The sequence below is a fragment of the Taurulus bubalis genome (assembly GCF_910589615.1).
Source record: "Taurulus bubalis genome assembly, chromosome: 4".
Taxonomy (NCBI): Eukaryota; Metazoa; Chordata; class Actinopteri; order Perciformes; family Cottidae; genus Taurulus; species Taurulus bubalis.
In genome coordinates this window covers 407,930-429,646 of record NC_136592.1, presented here as the reverse complement: position 1 = coordinate 429,646, position 21,717 = coordinate 407,930, and the positions used below count along the sequence as shown (strand labels likewise).

Genomic DNA, 21,717 nt, shown 5'->3' with positions numbered 1-21,717 from the left:
ATTATGGTTTGTGTTAAAATAATAATGTCATAATGTAAATAAATAACAACTGGCCTGAGCTGACTTTCTTAGGCGTTGCGTTACATACGTGCTTTAGTTTCTAGTCACTTTGCTAATTTAGATTTCAGCATAAAAGCATATGTAAAACTTTTAAAATACAATCCTTTGCTTATATATTAAACTACCCAACATTATAAAAAACAGGTCAGCTGCGACAGCTGCTACAATAAATTATTTGGCAACTAACTTTGATGATTGTTTCTGTCATTCTTCATGCAACAATATTTGTTGTTACAACTTCACAAATGTGAAGATTTGCTGCTTTTCCTTGAATAACCGTAGAAAAATCTTAAGAGGAATTTCTGAAAAGGACACCAAATATACTGTTGTGACGTTGATTATATATGCAGAGAAAACCCTAATTACTAAAGTACTAAATAAAGAAGGTCTCTTTCTTTCATAATGCTGATGAACATACTTCCCTGAGACTGCCTCTGTTTGACCGTTGCTGCCTCTCTGTTCCCGGCCAATATGAAACACTATACCATTCATTATACCAAAAAACATCAATTGATACACATTTTTTAAACTTAGAATATAGCTATAGTGTTTCCCCTTACTAACTGGGGTACAGGCGAATATGTGAACGCAGGTGTTTGTAGTGGGAACGACTGTTTCTTATCATACGTCGATTATTAGCTTCCTTGTGATGCACACAAACATAATATACATATACACAAAAAATAGTACAGTAATTTGTTAAATACTAAACATTGTATACTATGGAAACGCAAGAAACCCACATAGAATCCCATAGATCATGTCACTTTTTATACAGTACTGGCTTTTAAATGAGACATGTAGATGTGGCTTCTTAGTTGGGCTCAAAAAAGAATATACTGTGCTATTATTATCTCAATGTAGAGGATGAACATGTTCACTGTTGCAAATCCCAATGAAATATAATCGAAATGTGATTGTTCAATCCACGTCTTCAAATAGTCGGTGAAAATGTTTTCATTCGACCAGTTTAGAAAGTCTTTTCCCCCTGACCACAGTCGTTTTAATAATCGTCTTAAGCAGAAAATGCTCAATGAGAATTGGTATTCTTTTAAACAGTTATAGTTATACAGATACACTTTTTGACAACTCTGCCTGAATTAACAAGAAAAAAATGAATGCGATACTGTTTATAAAACCAAGGTCCAAAATACAATCAAGTAATCTAAAATAAAAAAATGCCTAAAATAAATTGACATAAAACAACCGTAACACAATAACAACTCAACAGGATATCCGGTTACACCGGAAAACCGGCTTGTCTCCAGTCTAGAGAAATGGCCGTGCTCATCCTTACAATGCATTAGCAACACATCTTGACGTACAGCAAGTAATGCGTTTCGAGGACGCAATTGTTCTTCCGCGGTTCATCACTGCATTGTGTTGTGCTGTAAGATAATCGGAAAGTTGCGTTTTAGTTACTCTCTCATCTTTATTAAGTCTTAGTTGTGTTGTTAGCTCGCTAGCTAGGTAGCTAGCTAGCTGCCAGCCCGCTAGTGCGTTAGCTGCCACCGGTCATCCAGCACTGTCCGATAAAGTATGTTAATGAGGAACAAATAGGACCTCATACCTGGGGAAAAAACGGTTCTTTGGATTCAATTGAAGTGAATCATTCGGGTAACCCCGCGCCTGTCACATGCCCGAACAAGGCCCCAGGATGAATGGGTTTTCTCTCGGTGAACTCTGCTGGCTCTTCTGTTGCCCGCCCTGCCCCAGTCGTATCGCGGCCAAGCTAGCTTTCCTCCCACCGGAGCCCACGTACTCGATGCAAAACGATGCTAATGGGGTAACTAGCTTACATTTAACTGAACGGGCAGACTGGCAGTACTCTCAACGAGAGCTCGATGCAGTGGAGGTGTTCAGCACCAGGAGCAGCCGGGGGAACCGGGTTGGGTGCATGTTTGTGCGCTGCGCCCCGAACAGTCGGTACACGCTGCTGTTCTCGCACGGTAACGCCGTGGACTTGGGGCAGATGTGCAGTTTTTACATCGGCCTCGGCTCCAGGATCAACTGCAACGTGTTCTCCTACGATTACTCAGGCTACGGGGTCAGCACCGGAAAGCCCTCTGAGAAGAACCTGTATGCGGACATCGAGGCGGCCTGGCAGGTCCTGAGGAACAAGTAAGTGTGAACCATGAGGATTTGGGTCAGCAAATGTGCTCAATTATTTGATGTTCATGGAGTCGGCTAGCCCCAATACATGCTCATATTGAGGAAGGCATAAGCTAAACAATTCTCATTTCATTTATTCTGTGGCAGAGCCTAGCAACTCAGCAGTGGTCCCTTTCCCCACATACACACACTACAGGTGCGCTGTGCATACATGCACAGTAATGGTCATGTGAACAAGTAGTTTGAATCCATAACAAAAATAAAACATTGTAGTGCAGTACTGTCAAAACCCTTTTTACTAACAAACGGATTGAACCATAAAACTAGGTATCAAACCAACAATTGCCACGTCCCAATTTGAGGTTTGCATCTTTTCAAGTCCAACTGTGAAGACAGATCAGTGGTGAGCAGGGTCGTCCTTCAATCAGAGGATCGGCGGTTTGATCCCCGGCTCCTCTAGCCCATGTCGATGTGTCCTTGGGCAGACACTTAACCCCAAATTGTTCCCATAGCTGTGCCTACGGTGTATGAGTGTGCATATGAATATTAGTTACTCCTGATGGGCAGGTGGAACCTTGCCTCCTCCCATCAATGCATGAATGGGTGAATAATGAAAGTAGTGTGAAAGCGCTTTGAGTAGTCGGAAGACTAGAAAAGCCCTATACAAGGACAGGACCATTACCATTTACAGAATACATCATTTGAGTTGACACTGACCAGAGTTGTCTGAGTGGGAATGTTTGAATTTCATGATTCAATTCAGAATTGATACTTAATTCGAAATCTATCTTGAATTAGAAAAGAGGGCAAAATGTTTAGACTATTAATCTCGTGAAAAGCAACATGAAACATAACTGCAAGATAAGCTTACTGATCTTGATGACCAAATGGATAATTACAATGTCAAGTGTGTGTATGCAGCTTTTTACATTTTAAACAGTTGGTGAGATATAGCACGTTAGTCTTCTCTCTGAGAATATTGAAATAAAAGTGTAATTTACTGACCAACATCACTTGTTGCTGTGTGTTCTGGAGAAAGAGGGGAAATGGAAAACAAAAGGTGAAGCTCCTGTGCAGCAGTGGAGACTTTCTGCTGCTGCTGCTCCACTAGTACTGGGAAAAGCCACCATTATCCGAAAGGCTGCAGGAGCGCTAGGCCTGTTGCAATGACATGATTGCCTGATCACGACTATTAAAGATCACTGCAATCATTATGAACCATCCTTAGATTCCTCAATCTAAGGAATTTTAAAACGTGTGAGAAATGTTGCAACTAATAGAAAGCGAATTAGGTGTTTCCATCAGCTGGGTTCTGGCAAATCAACTGTCTACCTGGGCACAAGGTTCCAATGGAATAAAACCTGGAGAAGTGAAGAGCGTGACTGACCCTACTGCTAATGAACAGGTTTTGTTTCAGCTCCTATTAGACTGTAGATCTTGCTGCTGCCAATAACGTGTCTCTAAATCTATAGTGGAGAGTCTCCTCTACAAGTGCAGTATGTTTTGTAGCTTTAGGTCAAGTTAAGCTTCTATCAAGCTTTTCTAATTGGATAATTCACATAAAAATGTTTCCCCCTACCCCGGGTCTGCAAAGTGAAGCGGGAACTGTTGACAGAGGCTTTGTGTTTCCCCGTCACAGATAACATTTTTAATATAGAATCGAACCTCGTTTTACATTAGTTAACTGTCTTAAAACACATTTTTGTTACAATAGATAGTTAGGTCTATACAACAGTTTCAGACTATTTGAACGTTAAGTGACACTACTTTGCCAACCATCGTATTATTTCAATTAGGAGCTATTGCAATTATATAGATTTAGATCTTAGAGCCAAACGCAACCGCACTACTGTGTTTAACGAACTGAATAGAAAAGACTAATCTGTCTTGGTAATTATCTGAATGACAATTCATTTTGTGTGTGAGAGAGAGAGAGAGGAGCATTTGGGATTTTTAAAGTTCTAGTGTTGCCATAGCTTACACCATGAGTTCGAAGCATGGCAGAGAAAGTCATTAGAAATAAAAATATTAACACAAATCAACAAGCTTCGACCAGGGTTGCCCACATTTTGCATCCTGCTGTATAAAGAATAATACATGGCCCACGATGACTACTGTTCAGCATTGGTACAGCACTAAACTTTGTTACTTAATTAAAGGACGCAAAAATGTCAGGCAAGTGATCAAAATACCATCCAGCTGTAATTGTTTTGTTGGTACTTAATAAGCTAATAGTTAGCAAAATAATTAGCAAATTCTTCTTCTCCATGTCTGCTCATATCAGACATCGCACGTATGAGATGGTCACATTGCCTCTGTTGGGTTGTATAACTATTGAAAGCTTCCCTATACAGATTTGATCTAGAGTCTAATGCTGCGTTCACACCAAAAGCTTTGCCGGGAATGGCGCAGCGCAAAAGATTTGGCGGGTTGCGAAAGCCAATCAGCGTTGAGACGCTCCGCCTGTCATCACCGACGTCCTGCCGTTGCTACATTTCATTTAGCTGACGCTTTTTATCCAAAGCGACTTACATTTTTGCTCTATACACAGCAACGGGGAGCAATTAGGGGTTAAGTGTCTTGCTCAAGGACACAACGACAGGTACTAGCAGAGCTGGGGCGAGAACCGCCAACCCTCTGATTGAAAGACGGGCATGCTAACCACTTAGCCACAGTTGTTGAATCAAGCTGGCTACTAGTCAGCCTCTCGTAGTGCTGGAAACAGCAGTCATCCAGACGCAGTTCCTGGAGAAGTCGGTGAAATCCACCGAGCTGTGTGCGGCTACGGATAATTTGAGGAACCCAGACACGAGGGCGTCTGTTGGTCCAACGTTTGTGGAGCTTCCACAACATGTACAAAGCAGAAATTGTGGTGGATGGTGGAAATTATAACTTATTTCACGGAGATAGGCCACGCCCCTTCTCCGGCGCGAATGAATTGAATGATGACTCGCATGAAAAAGGTGGTGTGAACGCAGCATTAGGTGTTATTGTCCTATTGTTTTACCTTGCTATCATATTATTAGATCAAAGGCTGATCATTACTTCATATGAAATGACGTCGACGCCGTAGAGTTCTCATTCTGAACATGCCTCAGATTAATGTCCCATTCGACAGATAGTCTAAAGGCTACTGAAAGGAAACCGAAAGAGTCTCTTCCTACCGAGCATTAAATTAACATTTCATGGTTCCATAACCCTTTAGAGAGCAACCTGCCCAAGCATAAAACAGTGTTAATCATTAGGCTCTCCTTAGGCGAGCTCAGCACCTGAGGAGGAGGTTTATGTTTATTCAATAACTTTCTAATTACATATTGTGGAAAATCATTAAGACTATGCCCTTAAACAGCAATTTCATTTCATAGTAGCAGACCTTTTACTTAGCCTTTAGGGCTCTGCTGAATTGATGCTGCTAGAAAAACTTTCAAGATAAAGATTTGTTTGCAAAACGATTAGTTGGCTTGACATTTTGTTAATTGCTTAATGAGTTTATTGTACTTGTTGTTCTTTTTTGAAATTACATCTCCCCCAATCAGGCTTTAAAGAATCACTTCCTAGTAGTGTTGTGCTCCCAAACCCAGAACAGATGAAACTGTCACAACTTAAGAAAATCAATGTGTTGGAATGAAATTTGGGTGTTTGGGTTGCAAAAGCAAATTAAGGGAGCTTGTCTTAAGAGAAGAAAGTGGAGTAATCTGTTACCCTATCACCATTTGGGTGGATACAGATCGTATGGCTGGGTTAGATATTCATATGAATGAGCATGATTTTCTTTCATTAGTGTTCCCCAAACCTCATCACGTCAGTGTGAATGTGGCTTTTGTGGGTGGTTGGAAAGACTAAGCGTCATCTGCTTTTATTGAGGTAGAAATAAAGAATGGAAATGTCCTCTGAGCTTCGTTCCGTCCCCGCCGGACATCGCTCTGTCTGATGTGGCTCGTGTTGGCACAACAGGCAGTGTGACTCTGCATTAATGATGTGTGATTTCCCAAATGGCCAAAGCAAAGATTCCAAGTATGCATTATGTGGACTGGAATCTGTATAAGCTAAACATATTTGCCTGCATTTCTCATTCGGACAAAGAAAGTGAACTAGTCCTATTGAAAAATATGTTGATTAACTTTGCTGTTCTCAGTTGCTGCATTAGTTGCGTCTTTATCCCCGGTGGATCAAGTGAGCCTCACTTTGCAGTTTCAGTCAACGTTTAATGAATATAAAAATTGTTAACTTGTGATAATTTGTATATACTATTAATCTATGTATGTTTGGAAGAAGAACTCAGTGCGAAATTAAGTTTCCTATATCTTAAACATTGAATACATATTGGTGAGACGGGTCTTAACAGTGGGTGTAGAATTCCATTCGAAAGATGGGCAATAACTATCAAACAAGATGTTATGTAATTACAGTAACAACTAGAAAAGTCATGGCACACGATTCCTGATGCATGCCGCAAGTGTTATGTATTTTGACACATGATAACGTTTTGTTTATATTTGTATTTTTAAGCCTGGTAGTTTCAAATCAATTTAACTGGGCTTCACATCTCAGTATGTGGTTTTCATCCTTCATACTGTCGCCTCTGGCAATCCACCTGAATGCCTCCAGCATCCGTTTGGGTCTCCCCACCACCAACGCCCATTTACTCACTTTAATCAAAGGTAGTTTGTAATGCTGGTTGTATCTATTTCTCAATACAATTCCCCACAAGGCTAAAATGAAGTAGCATGATTCAGGCTGCATAACACAGCTCTGTGTATGTCTGCTGAATGAATTCTCTCCTAAAGAAACTATTCATTTCATCCTCATCAAAAAGGCTCTTGTTAAAGGATAGATAAATAACTTGCCAGGGCATTCAAGGATCTTGAGCACCTGAGCATATTCAGGAAGACGGAACATTTCTGTCTGTAACAGTCGGTTTTGGGGATTGCTCCACAACACATGTGATCCGTTGCCTTGATCACATGCCACCTCTTAGGTTTTCCAAAGCATTTACTATGCATGCACTCAACACTTACTTGGTCTTACAAAGGGTGACCTGTAAGCAGCATTTTGAACTTGAAAACCTAATGCTACTATTTGGATTTGGAGGCTGTTTTACCTTGGCTTTGACTTCAAGGTTTTAGTGATTTTTAGACTGGCCTGAGTTTGCGTATGGAAACATTTCTCTCGCTCGCTCTTCCCCCCTCCCTCTCTTCTGTTTTGCTCAGTGGTCTGTTTCCCTTCATTCTAAATGATGCCACTCCTTCAACTTGAAGTCTATTGAAGTTTTTCGCATTAATAATCGCCGAGAAGAGAAGCCATGATATATTCCCATCAAACAGGTTTGAACCCAGGGCACTATGGAGGCGGGGTAGGTCAAAAAGGTGCTTCTTTTTTCTATCCCTTTTACCAACTATTGCCTCAAACACTGGCCATATCTGTGGCTAACTTCAGTAACAACCTCTGTGGTCTTGCTGTGCCTACAAGAGCTAGTAAGTTATGGTAGGGGTATGCATGTGCTGTTGGGTGACGCGGATTTTCCTGGCTTCGAATCACAAAAAGTTCCACACAGCTGATTATGCTAACCTTTACAAACACAAGGATTTTGTCCAAAACTGGGCTTTGATGGTTTTTTTATTTTCTTTTTCTCACCATCACTGCTTCTCTTTGAGTCCGATTCCTTTTTGTTCCTGCAAAGCTTTTTTCTTTCTGTGCAGTTTGGCATTGGCAGGGTTACTGCCCCCACAGATGTTGCCACAGCAGGTGGAGCATCATAACATAGATCCAACTTATCTATGATACGTTTGTTTCAAACTATTTCCAAATTAGATTTGAACTGGTTAGTTGTTGCAGTCTGAACTGCACGTCTAGTCCAAACGGTGTGCTGGATCAAGGTCCAGTGTTTGAGTCAGCTGGCCAGTAGGTACTTTGTCTATCCATGTGTGCGGTCATAATCTTCTGTCAAGACGACTGCTCGGTTCAGTTGCTGCTTATCAGAGGCTGGATTTGTCTAGGCCACCAGAAGATTAGTCACACTCAAGCTGTTATCTGAAGAGCTCTTATGATGGCATCACTTTATAGCACACATACACCCCAGCACCTCTTGTCCAAACCCTTTGTCATGGTTGTCTGTTAAGCAAGGTCTAATCCTTCTGTGGGAGTGTTGTGGCAGAGGACAGCTGAAGGTTTCTGCTTGGCCTCTCTCTGCCTTGCCAGCACTGCCAGGAGAAGGGAGGGTTTGTTAAAGCTTCCTCCCCAGATTGGGAGTTCTGGCAGGGGAACATGCTGTCCGGGTCCTCCCCTCTCTCCGACAGGCCTGTTTTCTGTCAGCGCTGCCTCTCACCCTGCTGTACTTAGGAAGAGAAGCCATGCCACACATCAGGTGGTTCTCTACCATGAACCACCCGGTGCATACCTGACACCAAGCATCCCCCGCTCTCTGGAATGTTTTTCCAAGCGCCCCTAGATGTAGGCTAGTGATCACGTCCCCTAACAGAGACTGGACTCCCAAATACCTTCAACACACACTGCACCCAGTTGGCTTCAGTTGGAATCTACTAAACTTCTCTTCTCGACAACAGCTAGTGGTTTTACTGAGCAATGGATAAATATGAACTAATGGATAGGGCTGCAACAACGAATCGATAAAAATCGATTATCAAAAGTGTTGGCAACGAATTTCATTATCGATTCGTTGTGTCGCGCGATTATTACGCCGGGCAATAAGTCGCAGAGGAAAAAAAAAGAGCGGAGCAGAGCAACTGGCCGGCCAGCGTTTCTGAGATTGGAGTGAGACACGAGAAAAGCTGAGGTTGTGATCTTCTCAAAAATAGAAGATCTTTGACAAGTCGAGTCTTGGCCAATCAGCGTCTTCATGTTCCTCCAACTTGTTTTTAATGGAAGCTAGTCAGCTTGCTATCACGTTAGCTAACGTGTTTGGTTGTGTATTGTCGTTAAAGTTACGTTATGTTCCGTTACAGTTCAGTCTTGCTTGTAAAAAACGTAACGTGATGAAACATGCCGTCACCCCCCGGTCTGGTTCAGTTCACGCAGTCACTCGTTAACGTTAAACCGGGACACCGGCGGATCTGGCTGCAGGTTTTTTTTTTTTTTTTTTTTTTTTTTAATTTTTTTTTTTTTATTATAACTCAAAGAATTTTTGATGGTTTACTGACTTCAGAAGTTGTGGTGTAACAGATCTGGGATCTGTACTGACCCTCCACGATTCGGCACACATGGTGGTATACAACCACTTCATGTTTAAGTTGACCGAAGGAGAACTGGTAAAGAGGCTATTGGACAATAAACGAATGCTCTGTTCACTTACTTTATGATGTGTTCAGGTTCTGTTCAGTAAAAATGAGTATCAGACGAAGATAAATGATAACGTTATCAACATGTGATCTCGTAAAATGTAGTTTTTGTGAGAACATTTAATACACATAGCTGTTTGAAGGAGATGTTTTCACAAAAACATAAATAGATATTGGAGATCAATTATGAGCTTTTATCACATGCTCTAAGCAGCTTATAACACATCATTGACTACTAATGACAAGATTTATTATAATCAATGAAAATACAATGTTTTTATATCCTACATCGTTTGAATTGTGTATCTATGAACAAACACTATATATGTTTACAGACTTCAGAGTGGTTGAAATGATTTTTAAGACGGTGGCAAAATAGTCTGGATTCTTGTAGACCAGCTACTTTAATCAACCAACAAAGGGATCCATATCTGCCAATATAGATCATGAATGATAATCAATTAATGTCGGCGAGCAAAATAAAACGTGATCAGGGATCTCTAAAAGCTCCCCTTTCCCTTTGTGCTGATCCGACCTGTGAGTTTTATGAAACATTGCATCACTATTATTAATAGATTTTCCCAAAACATTAGTGATTTTATTAGGTTTTATAAATGCTCATAAATAGTGCTGTTGTCTTTGACAAAATAATCTGAACTCTGTTTTTCTGGACCTTTTGACTATAACTCACTGTCTTCTGTCGTGTTCTCTCTGAAGAGTTATCTTGACCATGTTAACCATGGGGTCAAATATTTATGAATGCATGCAGAAGACGTGTTTTGTGATTTACATATCAATTATTCTCTCTTTCTCACTCTTTCAATGCATACAAAAATAGTTATCATTATACACAAATGCCCACACAAACCAAAATCCACAAACAAAAACAAGAATCACAAATATTTCTCGCATGGGGTGTAACCTTTCTATACAAACTGCTGAACCTGCATTTACAGACTGCTTGTCATAGGTCAACCTCACTGCATTTGTGTGTGGGTGTTTTGAGCGTAAATGTGTCCGACAAAACAATCCGAAATATGTGACCGACTGGCCGTTTACCGGTCATGACCGATTAAGTGAGGACTGGCATCAACCGGTGCATTTCTACTGAAGACTTAACATGAACCTAGACCACAATGCCTTTTTGTTTGATCGGGTTTTGAATTGAAATGACTGAATCTGGCTTGTCTGTGTGTTGTACAGGTACGGCGTAGCACCTGAGAACATCATCCTGTATGGCCAGAGTATCGGCACTGTGCCCACCATCGACCTGGCTGCTCGCTATGAATGCGCTGCTGTCATCCTCCACTCACCACTCATGTCAGGGCTTCGGGTGGCCTTCCCTGACACACGGAAGACCTACTGCTTTGACGCCTTCCCCAGGTGAGTCTCACCATAGCCAACGGTTACCTGGGAAACCAGCAACCGTATTGCAAAATCCAGTTTCCCCTGTTGGAAACCAGACTAGTGCCACTTCGCTATGTCGGTATGCAGTCTTCCTGCCGAGCAATGTTAATGTTGGCACCTGCTTTTGATTTAGCTTTGGTATTTTGATAAAAAGATGTTTTAGTCAAAGTATAGTTTCCATTCATTGTAGTCTGGTTTCCATCATGCATTCTAGAATTTTCTGAGGCTAAAAGTGTTAAGGCTACAGCCGTCGCCATCTCTGTTTTGTAGAGTTACCATAGTAACAGGAGTCATTCTGTCACTGAAGCAGCAGATTGCAGACGTTCACCTTATTGCACCTGTGCAGAGAATACATGTATGTTCTTGCCGCACAATGATCCGACATATTTTGATGGTTTATTCGGTTTCTTCCTAAACCACCATGCTTTAGTCCAGCACAAAGTGCACTGCTTCATCCTACTTGTTTCAGAACTGTTACTATATTCATATACACCCTTTACATGTGTGTGACAGTAATAACAGCAAGACTTTTGTGATAAGTTAAATAACTGTACTTTATTCAAACTGCATGCTGGAGTTTTATTTGTTCAGGGGTGGACTGAAAAGGGCACCAACTTGAAGTCATGGAATTTACAGCACGCACACACACTACAAAGTAATGGCTTTAATATACAGATGTTTCCATGGAACTGCAGTTCAATTAAATCCATCTCTCTCTCTGCAGATGGTCCGTCTCAGCAGGCAGCGTGCCGTGTCTGCATATTAAGGGTTTTCAAAGTAGAATATGTGCAAGGATTGATCATTTTAATTAGTTAGATTAGTAAAAACACCTCTAAAATTAATTATATTAAAACAAACGATGTTCAACAATCTAATTTAGTGCATTTTGTCAATGTTCGTTTTTTTTAGAAGAAGAAATGCAGCAATTACCACATCTGTCTGGTTCAGTTGCTCACAGGGCTGTGTTGGGAAAGGTTTGAACAGAATTAGTTGGGGTGCTTCAGCAAGTCAGTGAACCCAGAGCACATCAGATTACAGTTAAAAAAAGTATCAGAAATGAATTTGGCCTCATCAGGGTTCAACACGTATGTGAAGTCAGCTTGATAATGAAAATCTTGTGAATGTTTTCATCAAGGTGCCAGCTCCACGTCATGTTTCATGGCTGTTCCTCCAGTGCTGGTCTTTCCTCGGGGCTCTGTAGGATGTACTACTTTGAACTCGTGAACTTGGCGTGTCACTTATTGCGTTACGTTTTTTTCTCCAGATCAAAGATGCTGTGATACTTCTTTTCCCAAGTTCAGGTTCATCTGGTTCATTATTAGGGTTGGTACCGAAAGCCGGTGCCTATACGACCGGTGCCTGAGCCGATTGAAATGTATTTTTTTACACTACAGGATGACTCCGCCCTGGCAGCAGGTAGCGGTAGCCTATCGTTTGTATAGCTACAGTAGCTAGCTAGCCATCAACCTTTTTAACAGAGAAAATGCCGAAAGGTAAACGGTCAAAAGTGTGGCTGTATTTCGCAAAAAAAGATTTGAACGACGTGACGTGCAGCAAATGCAACAAAACAATTGCGTGTACGTCAGAGCGGAGGAACCGCAGCTGACCGGCAAGAACATCGGCTGGGAGCTCTGCAGGAGAAACGCTCCGAGCCGCGAGATTAATCGCAGCTTTAATAGGAGGCGTGTTTGTGAGATTAATAGGAGACGTGTTTGTTCCTCGGTTCATTTGGTGTTTGCCGAAATCAAGAGCTGTTTCGTCTGGGTCAGAAAAGCTCTCCAGTTGATATTAATGATGACGTGTCGTCCAGTAGCAGAGTTTGTAGAATCCAACAGTTTCTGAGTTCTGTTGCACATGTTCCCTATCAGGCCACCTGACGCTTGTGTCTGTTCTTTAAAAAAAATAGTTTGAAGTAAAAAAGTTTAAAGCTGTAGTTTGTATTTATTTATATTTATAGTATACTTTAAACAATTAAGAGATGCCAGTGCACATGCGACTAAACTAGGGATGTTAATAATTATTATGACGATTATAAGATTTGTACCTTGAAAGAAATATTGAACAGAAAAAAAACAGTTTAGCAAAACTCGGAGGACTCCCTTGTCACGGACAATAAAATAGTCGGTCCACCTAGCCCACTGCGGGACTAATAAAGGAATATCTTATCTTAAGTGAGCCTGAGTTGGCGCTAATGTTGGGATTACTCCCTTCAATTACTCCCTTACATCAGCAGGTAGCAACAACACATCGGAGCTTGGCTTGTGCCTGAAAGAGTTGAAAATTTTATTTCCCACTGCTTTGCTGATGTGTAGCTGATAAGTTATTATTTACGGCAAAAATATGGAAGGTCAGAGAAAAAGAAAAGAACTCAAGGTCAGTAATCACAAAATAAAAAGAGCTGTAATAGACAAACATGAAAATCCCTCACCTTTGGGCAAAATTCGCCGTTTTGAAACCAAAATAGGTGACCTACGTGAATTGTGTAGATCCGAAAAGTTTTTGGAGAGGCAGCGGAGAGTCCGTGGCAGCGTGTGACGTCAGCCTGGAGAGCCGTGAGTCAGCGGCACTGCAGTTCTACCTACGACACCTCACTACATATAAGTTCTACTACGACACCTCACTACATATAAGTTCTACCTACGACACCTCACTACATATAAGTTCTACCTACGACACCTCACTACATATAAGTTCTACCTACGACACCTCACTACATATAAGTTCTACCTACGACACCTCACTACATATAAGTTCTACCTACGACACCTCACTACATATAAGTTCTACCTACGACACCTCACTACATATAAGTTCTACCTACGACACCTCACTACATATAAGTTCTACCTACTGACACCTCACTACATATAAGTTCTACCTACGACACCTCACTACATATAAGTTCTACCTACTGACACCTCACTACATATAAGTTCTACCTACGACACCTCACTACATATAAGTTCTACTACGACACCTCACTACATATAAGTTCTACTACCGACACCTCACTACATATAAGTTCTACTACCGACACCTCACTACATATAAGTTCTACCTACTGACACCTCACTACATATAAGTTCTACCTACTGACACCTCACTACATATAAGTTCTACTACGACACCTCACTACATATAAGTTCTACTACGACACCTCACTACATATAAGTTCTACCTACTGACACCTCACTACATATAAGTTCTACCTACTGACACCTCACTACATATAAGTTCTACCTACTGACACCTCACTACATATAAGTTCTACCTACTGACACCTCACTACATATAAGTTCTAAGCTCAAAATGGCCAGAAAAAGAGAACTTTCATGTGAAACTCGCCAGTCTGTTCTTGTTCTTAGAGATGAAGGCTATTCCATGCGAGAAATTGCGAAGAAAATGAACATTTGTCTGGGTGACCCCAAACTTTTGAACGGTTGTATGTGTATATGTGTATATATATATATGTATATGTGTCACTTGGGTATTGACAAAAGAAGAATTAAAACCCATAATGAGCATAGTTTGTCAGCTTCTTGACGAGTGACGCTGTTCAGCACTGACTCTCCCGTCACTGCCCCCCCGTCCCGCTGGTGTCACCTTTTTCACCCCTCATGAGTTTGCAGGTCTGACTGTAAATGTTCAGGGAGCAACTCCGCTGCTCCTCACAGGAGAGCTGCTGTTGCTGTTGAAACCGGCTCAGTTAAATAACAGAAGCACCTCGATGTATAATGTGAAACCATTCGATCGCTCCACAAACTTCATCGTCCCAAATGATCATACAGTTGAATAAACATCTGTCGAAACCAGTTTCAAGTTTAACTTAAGGTAGGATTTATGGCAGGAATTCAACCCTTTTAGCTAGTTGTTCCTAATAAACTGAGTTTAAAAGAAACCTGGTCTGAAAAGTGTATCATTTTATATTGAAATATTATATTGGCAAGTGCTATTTCCAAATTAAGTTAAGTGCAGTCATTTAAATAAAGAAAAAAACATTCGGTCACATCGCTGTCAAGCACCTTTCCCTGCAGGTGGCTACTCGTGATTCACAGAGCTCCGCCCTCGCTAAACTATCAACTGAAGGAAAAAAAAAGTCACGGAGAAAAGTAGAGTTTAATTCTGCGTGGACGTATTCATTTGCTTTCACTGCTGTCTGACCTGTCTGCTTGATATGAGAAATTATCAAACAACAAAACCTGTAATGTTGAAAAACTCTTCTAGAACAAACACACAGCATCTGCTGAAAAGTATCAAGCTGCAGAAGAGGGAAGAAGAGCGATATATACAACTTCATAAGCTGTGATATCAAATAGCTTTTGCAGCTCCTGACACTTGTTTTGTGGAAATAAGGGCAAAATGGCTCTTTGGATGGGAAAGGTTGCTGACCCCTGACCAGTGTTCCCTCTAAGTTGCGTGCGTGCGCGGCCGTGCAGGCCAGTCGAGAAGGCCGCGCAATAGATTTTTCAGACCGCGCACATTTTTCAGACAGCACAAACAATTTTCTTTCAGGGGTTAAAAATCTTTTTTGCGGCAGTGTTTCTGACATAGGAGTGAGCCATCTCCACAATAAAAAGATCTTTGATGTGACGCGTCGAGTCTTCTTGGCCAATCAGCGTCCCGTTTCTTGACATGCGCTCTCTGTACCTCTGCTAGCGCTCTGCCTCCGTTAGCACTCCCCACCCCCGCTGTCCTCCTTCGGGCGCCAGGAGTGAAGCTCGCCCAGAGCGCCACATGAGCTCGGGCCGGCGCTGTTTAGGCTCCTCTTGGCGGGCCCTGCTCCAGCAGCTATAGGCTACCATGGCGAAAAGAAAGGCAGAGCAGGCGCCCCAGAAAAAGGTCTGCCTAACGTTCAAACATGAGTGGATAGATGAAATAGTCCAAACTGACACAGGTAGGATGAAACTTTCAGACATATTTAAATATGAAGAATATGAAGTTATTACATTGTTTATATAGGCTACCTTTAGGAAAAATAACACCATGTCAATTTAATAGGCCTATAATTATTGTTAAGCACTGCATTACCATTTTTCTTTCAATGAAATTCCACTTAAATGTTGTGCCTGCTGAGAAATGACTAAATACCTTTGATACTTTTATTTTATATATATATATATATATATATATATATATATATATATATATATATATATATCTCTATCAGTCATAACCAGTGAACCAGTCATAACCTCCCCTTATTGAAGTTCAACAAAGATCCTTTAAGTTCAACTAAACTGACATCATTAAAATGTTCCCAAAGTCCAGCCATTATAAAGGATATTGAATAAATAACAACCGTGTATACATATTGATGCATTTGCTGTCATCTGTTTGAATCCCCTGTGGCTAACGCAGGTTTGTGGTCATTTTCGGCAGGTCGCGTGGTTGAGAATTGCTCACAGTGCTGAAATGTGCGCTCAGAAAAAAAAAAATGTGCTCAGTGCTGAAAAAAATTAGAGGGAACATTGGTCCTGAGCTAGAGCAAATGTTTCCTAATACTCTCTGCATGCTTGTGTCTGTCCTTTACACTTAATTTCAAGTAAACCATTAGCTAACTACACAGATTTATAAATCCACTTTTTTCTGACTTTTGGTTTGAAAAAGCTAACTCTTCAAAAAGCAACTGCATTTCATCAGATACCATGTATGAAGCAACAAGCGGTTCATGTCTAAATCTATGAAGGTCTGTCGACAATGGCAAATTTTAATTCTAGTCGCCTATTGGTCAGAAAAATTGATCTTTTCTTCAAAATGATGCAGCTCTACTAAAGAACCCAAAAACGTAAGTCTACTGCCACACCAACATCGTAAACAATGCACATTTATACTCGGGGAAACCTGTCCTCAGATACAGTTTCAACAAAAACACTACCAGCTGGGTATTAGGTTTAATCCTGGGTAAGGCTGGTGTCATTTGTCAGAAATGAAATGATTATTTTTCAGTTATTACCCTCAACTAGTGTCGGTGGTGCCACTTTGCATGTTTTGCATACGGCAGTTCTTTTATCAAGGTTTCTGGTTCTGAATTATAATTGTGTGTCTAAGTGGGAAGGTAAAATATCTGGTGTCAAAGCTTCCCAGCTGGACCTCCTATAGAAACCAGCAGGAGCCCACTGTCGGCATAAACCATCAGCTCTCCAATCAAGCGAGATGCTGAGGTTTGGCCCACTTTGTGTTGTCAGTATATCACACACCAGTGCTTAAGTGGTTCACAGTTGTTTTTCAAGGTTGACACACATCTTAGAATTAACACTCACAAGTTGTACTTAGTTTTGTTGTTTTACAATTTCTCTTAGAATGAGATTATTTTCAAGTTGAATAAGGTGTGGATAAATAGCGCGTTCCTCCTATGCAGGACCGCCTATGCGCCAAACCTTGGAACAGGCATGTTTCAAGGCCCAACACGGGACGTAGAGCACACTTTCACTTCTGTGACAAAGTTCTGGCCCACCATTAAGGCGGTGTGTGATTATAAAATTTCTTGCTTCAGTCTATATAAACATGGCGTGATGAAGGTATAAGGACTGACAAATAAAATTACAAAACATGTCCTTTTTTTCAAGATTTAGCATGCATAACATTTTCTAATCAGGCTCAAATGTACTTAGAAAATGGCTGCACAGCAATGTGGTTATTACCAAGTATTTACAATGCCTGTGGTTCAACTCTATCTGAGAAAAACTGTTGCATTATTGCTTTTAAATTATGATATAATCGTTAGCATCCCTAATTATTAATGCTTCAGGAGGAAATAAACACGCTCATGGGATATAAAGTACAAGGATTGAACCACACTAAACAAAGAATGTATGCTGAATGAAGGTACCAATTTATTTCTACCTGTATTTTCATCAGAGCGCTCAACAGCCACAGGCAGAGTAGAGCAGACGGATATAGTAACGTTAATGAAATGGTTGTTTAGTCTTTTCGGAGCACTGGCATTGATTTACTGGTCCTTATAACGCTTGACAAACATTTCCAGATAGATGGAGCAGTAGAAAAAGAGCGGCCTCTTCTTACACTATGAGGTTCTCAAGACACACCAGGGTCACATTTATGTTGATGAGCCATGAAATGCATGTGTAACCTTTTAAAGGAATACCCCTAAAATGACCATCTTACTCATCTTGTTTTACCTTTTTTATATTCTTTGTTTTACTCATGTTCCCACTGTGAATGGAGAATAAAAAAAGAGAAAAGTCTTTAGGCATTGAATTAAATGGTAAAACAATGTGAAAACATCTGTTTACAAAGTGGCAACTCTGGTAGTATAATCTCATGAGTCTCATTTATCCACTCGCATGCTCACTACTTCACAAACACAGGCACTAGTTAACACACTTCAGACCAGTTGCCTGCATGTTGGCATGAAAGAGTGTGGGGAAGTGTTTTTAAACTGTACAATGTGTAGTGCTTGTGAAACGTGAGCATACGACTGGATAAATGAGACCTGGATCGGATTTCAAGGTAACACGCTCTGAGTAATAGATATACAAATGGTCATTTTAAGGGTGAAGTATACTTTAAAGAAAATGCTACCAAACCCCAACCTTGATAGTCAGTGTCTGAAAACCAAATGTTTGCCAGTCACAGGCATTATTTGCTCCTGCGTAAGAGATTGCTCTGTACAGCTGTGAGCTCACATTTATAGGAATATTGTGAGAGATTATGTGCATGTGGGACAGAAACATCTGCCATAATTCAGTTTGTATACCCCAGCTGTGAAGTGAATGTAATGGCTTATTCCATCTGGAATCAGATTAGCTCACAACGATTTCTCTGCCTGAATCTGACAACTAAACTCTATCGTAACTGGCACACCTAGTTATGATGATCAGCACGGAATCTCTATGCATAGCAGGGACTGTAGTTTTATCCAGTGCTACAAGACACAGCTGATTATTTAGGTAAATCAATGCTGGTATGTTTATAGACCGCTACATTAACACATCCATGTTATTGTCTTTGGAACGAGACATAGTTTTCCACTCAGCTTTTCTATACATTACAAATGTTGGGTTAAAACCATCTGAATAGGGGATTTTCAACAAGGACAAAGAGCTGCTGCAAAGGCCACCGTGTCATATTCGAGTAAATGATCAGAGAACCGCTTGAATGAAAGATGATAAAACAAACGTTTCAACTTCAATTTGACAGCCTGGAGCATCTTATGGCTGGGTGATTTAGATATGGAGTTGTGCTTCAAGTTTTGCAGTCTGGCGTGTTTTTGTCAATACTTGGGTTCAAGTTTTCAGAATTGTGCATTTTTCCCCTTCTCGTCACCACACAATCCCAATTTATGGTCCGGCAAATTGTTCCAGAATATTCCAGCATTTCTCACAAGCCTCATCGGTTAATGGAGATTGCGCAAATGTTGGCGGCAATTAAAAAAAATAAATGTTTTTACCAATTATTAACTGCTTTTAAATATTAGTCATCAGATTGATTGCTGTGATGCTTTCAGACATGCGAGGAAATGCTAGCTGGGCAAAACCCATCCATCAACATCTGGTTATTCTCTCTGACTATTACCTGAAGAACAGTCTGGTGTCGGCAACCTTTTGGTAATTTACCAATGGTTCTAATGTCTCCCAAGCATTTTAAACAAAAGATATGATTCTTTGTGGAAGATAAACTCAGATCTCATATGTGTTGTCTGAAGTGTTAAGTTAAAGGTCATGTTTGAAGTGGAGAGTTAGCATTGTACAACAGCACAGGCTCTGTGGACTTTTTGGCTCCTTACAAGTACAGGTCTTACCACACAAAATCAATGGATGTGATATGAAAACAGAGGTTGTCTACTGTATGAAATTAATTTTGGTTTCATTGCAAATAAACAATATAGTTAGGAAAATGGGTGTATCTGTTACTGAACTGGTTATGGCAGCATGAACACTATTATCCCATATGCTTATTTAGTATGCAGTGTTCTCCTGTTCTCGCACATTTGTAATTTGAATTCCCCTTTCCACCACAATGAGTCAAAATAGTTTGAATATCAGTGATCTCCAATCCAACAGACCATTGAAAGATTACAATGCTTTGACCCATTCACCATATTCACATGGGGGCCATTTGGCCCTCACATCACCCTCCGGGTGGGGATCTCCCCGAAACTAGTCGGACTGCTATATAGCTATGGCAAAGTGATCCTAACATTTGTCTTGTGTACTCAAACCAAGGGTAGAAATGTGGGCAGATAAGTCTTTAAAGATCCCCAAAGGACAAAGGGATAGAGCGATTGAATTGAAGGCTTCATCCACAATGTTGAAGGGAAGACCATCGGCCTGACCAGCCTGATATATTAGCAATATGGCAGCGGTCTAGTGCTAATACTAGCTAAACTTGGCGAACATGGAGTGCTGACGTTAGCTAGTACTGCTACCCTCAACTGTGACCAAAACCACGATGTTATACAGACTTATTCAGCTTTCGGGTGATATTTGTGTTCGTCACCTGAAGAGTCTGTATAACATCTTGGGTTTGGTTTCACTCGCAGTTATTACTCATAAACCAGACTAGGCCCACAGGCTGATGATGTCTCTTAGTTGATCGTTACACCGACACTGCAAGTCAAGGCATTGATCCCTCTGGACAACTTTAGCTAATAAGTTAGCTACTTTTCAACTGAACGTAGGTCCTGTCCAATAGTAACATACCGGGTGTAGATGGTCTTTCCTTCAACATTGTTGATGTTCAATCCAGTCGCTGTGTTCCTTTGTGTGGACTCTTTTGGGGATCTTCTATGTTTCCATTGTCTCAACACTTAGCTGTCAAATGTTTGGACCACTTCCCCATAGCTATATAGCAGTCTGACTAGTTTCTGGGAGACTCCTTCCGTCCACCCCGAGCGCAACATAAGAGCAAAATGGCCGCCTTTTGAATATGGTAATTCTCTTCTCGATACCCCATTGTCACCGCTTATTGATATCTGTCTTCCATACTTACCCATATCTCTCTGTTTCTTTTTGCTGCATAGTATTGACAAGATGTCCAAGGTGGCATCCCCAGTGCTGGTGATCCACGGTACGGAAGACGAGGTCATCGACTTCTCCCACGGCTTGGCCATGTACGAGCGCTGCCCCCGCGCCGTCGAACCACTGTGGGTGGAGGGAGCCGGCCACAACGACATTGAACTGTATGCCCAGTACCTTGAGAGACTCAAGCAGTTCATCTCCTTTGAGCTTCCCACATCCTGAAGGGAGCGCAGCACTCAGGCCTGGGTTCATCTCAACACACTCAAGAGGCCGCCTCCTACTCATCTCCACATTCTTCTCTTAGCATAGGGGCAGGACTGGAGTAAGCTGATCACACCGTTCTCCCCTAATGTTGGAGACACTTCAGGGTAGGAATGTGTAGTGGACTGGAAGAGAAAAAAGGGTTTGCATTGTTGAGGTCCAGGCGAGAGTCAGTGGCCAGTCCCGGCCAGGAGTGACGCTTTGGCTTAATATATACTGTCCCAAAGCCTGGCTGGTGCTCCGACACCTGGACATCTGGACACATGTCAATGAGCCCAGGCCAAGGCAGTGTTTGCCTCTGCTCAATCTGAATTCCTTCTCAACTCCGGCTCTCCTTCCCTTCCTCTACTCACTGTCTCCCTGAGCGTTTTCATGTGCCAGTGTTTCTCACTGCGAGCTTCAGTCTGTCACATTTCCTTATTCTTCCCTGTTCCCCCCATCCTTGCTTTTCTTTGCAGTGTTCAACTTGATTTTTATATTCTTTTATACCAAGTGAAGACGTATCAATTTTGCACCTCGAAATACAATTGAAGTTTTTTTTACTTTTTCTGTATTTTTAAGTTACCATTCAGGGTTTACCAAACAATTGCACTTTTATTGTG

The 21,717-nt window shown here is 41.2% G+C and overlaps 1 protein-coding gene across 1 annotated transcript; it reads left to right on the top strand.

The window, feature by feature from the left end:
- Positions 1-1,696: 1,696 nt before the first annotated feature.
- Positions 1,697-21,076, top strand: abhd17c (abhydrolase domain containing 17C, depalmitoylase; the record flags this gene model as incomplete). Its single annotated transcript, XM_079217333.1, has 3 exons — positions 1,697-2,181; positions 10,671-10,850; positions 20,857-21,076. 3 exons carry the CDS (start codon positions 1,697-1,699, stop codon positions 21,074-21,076), a joined length of 885 nt encoding a protein of 294 aa, XP_079073459.1.
- Positions 21,077-21,717: the final 641 nt, after the last annotated feature.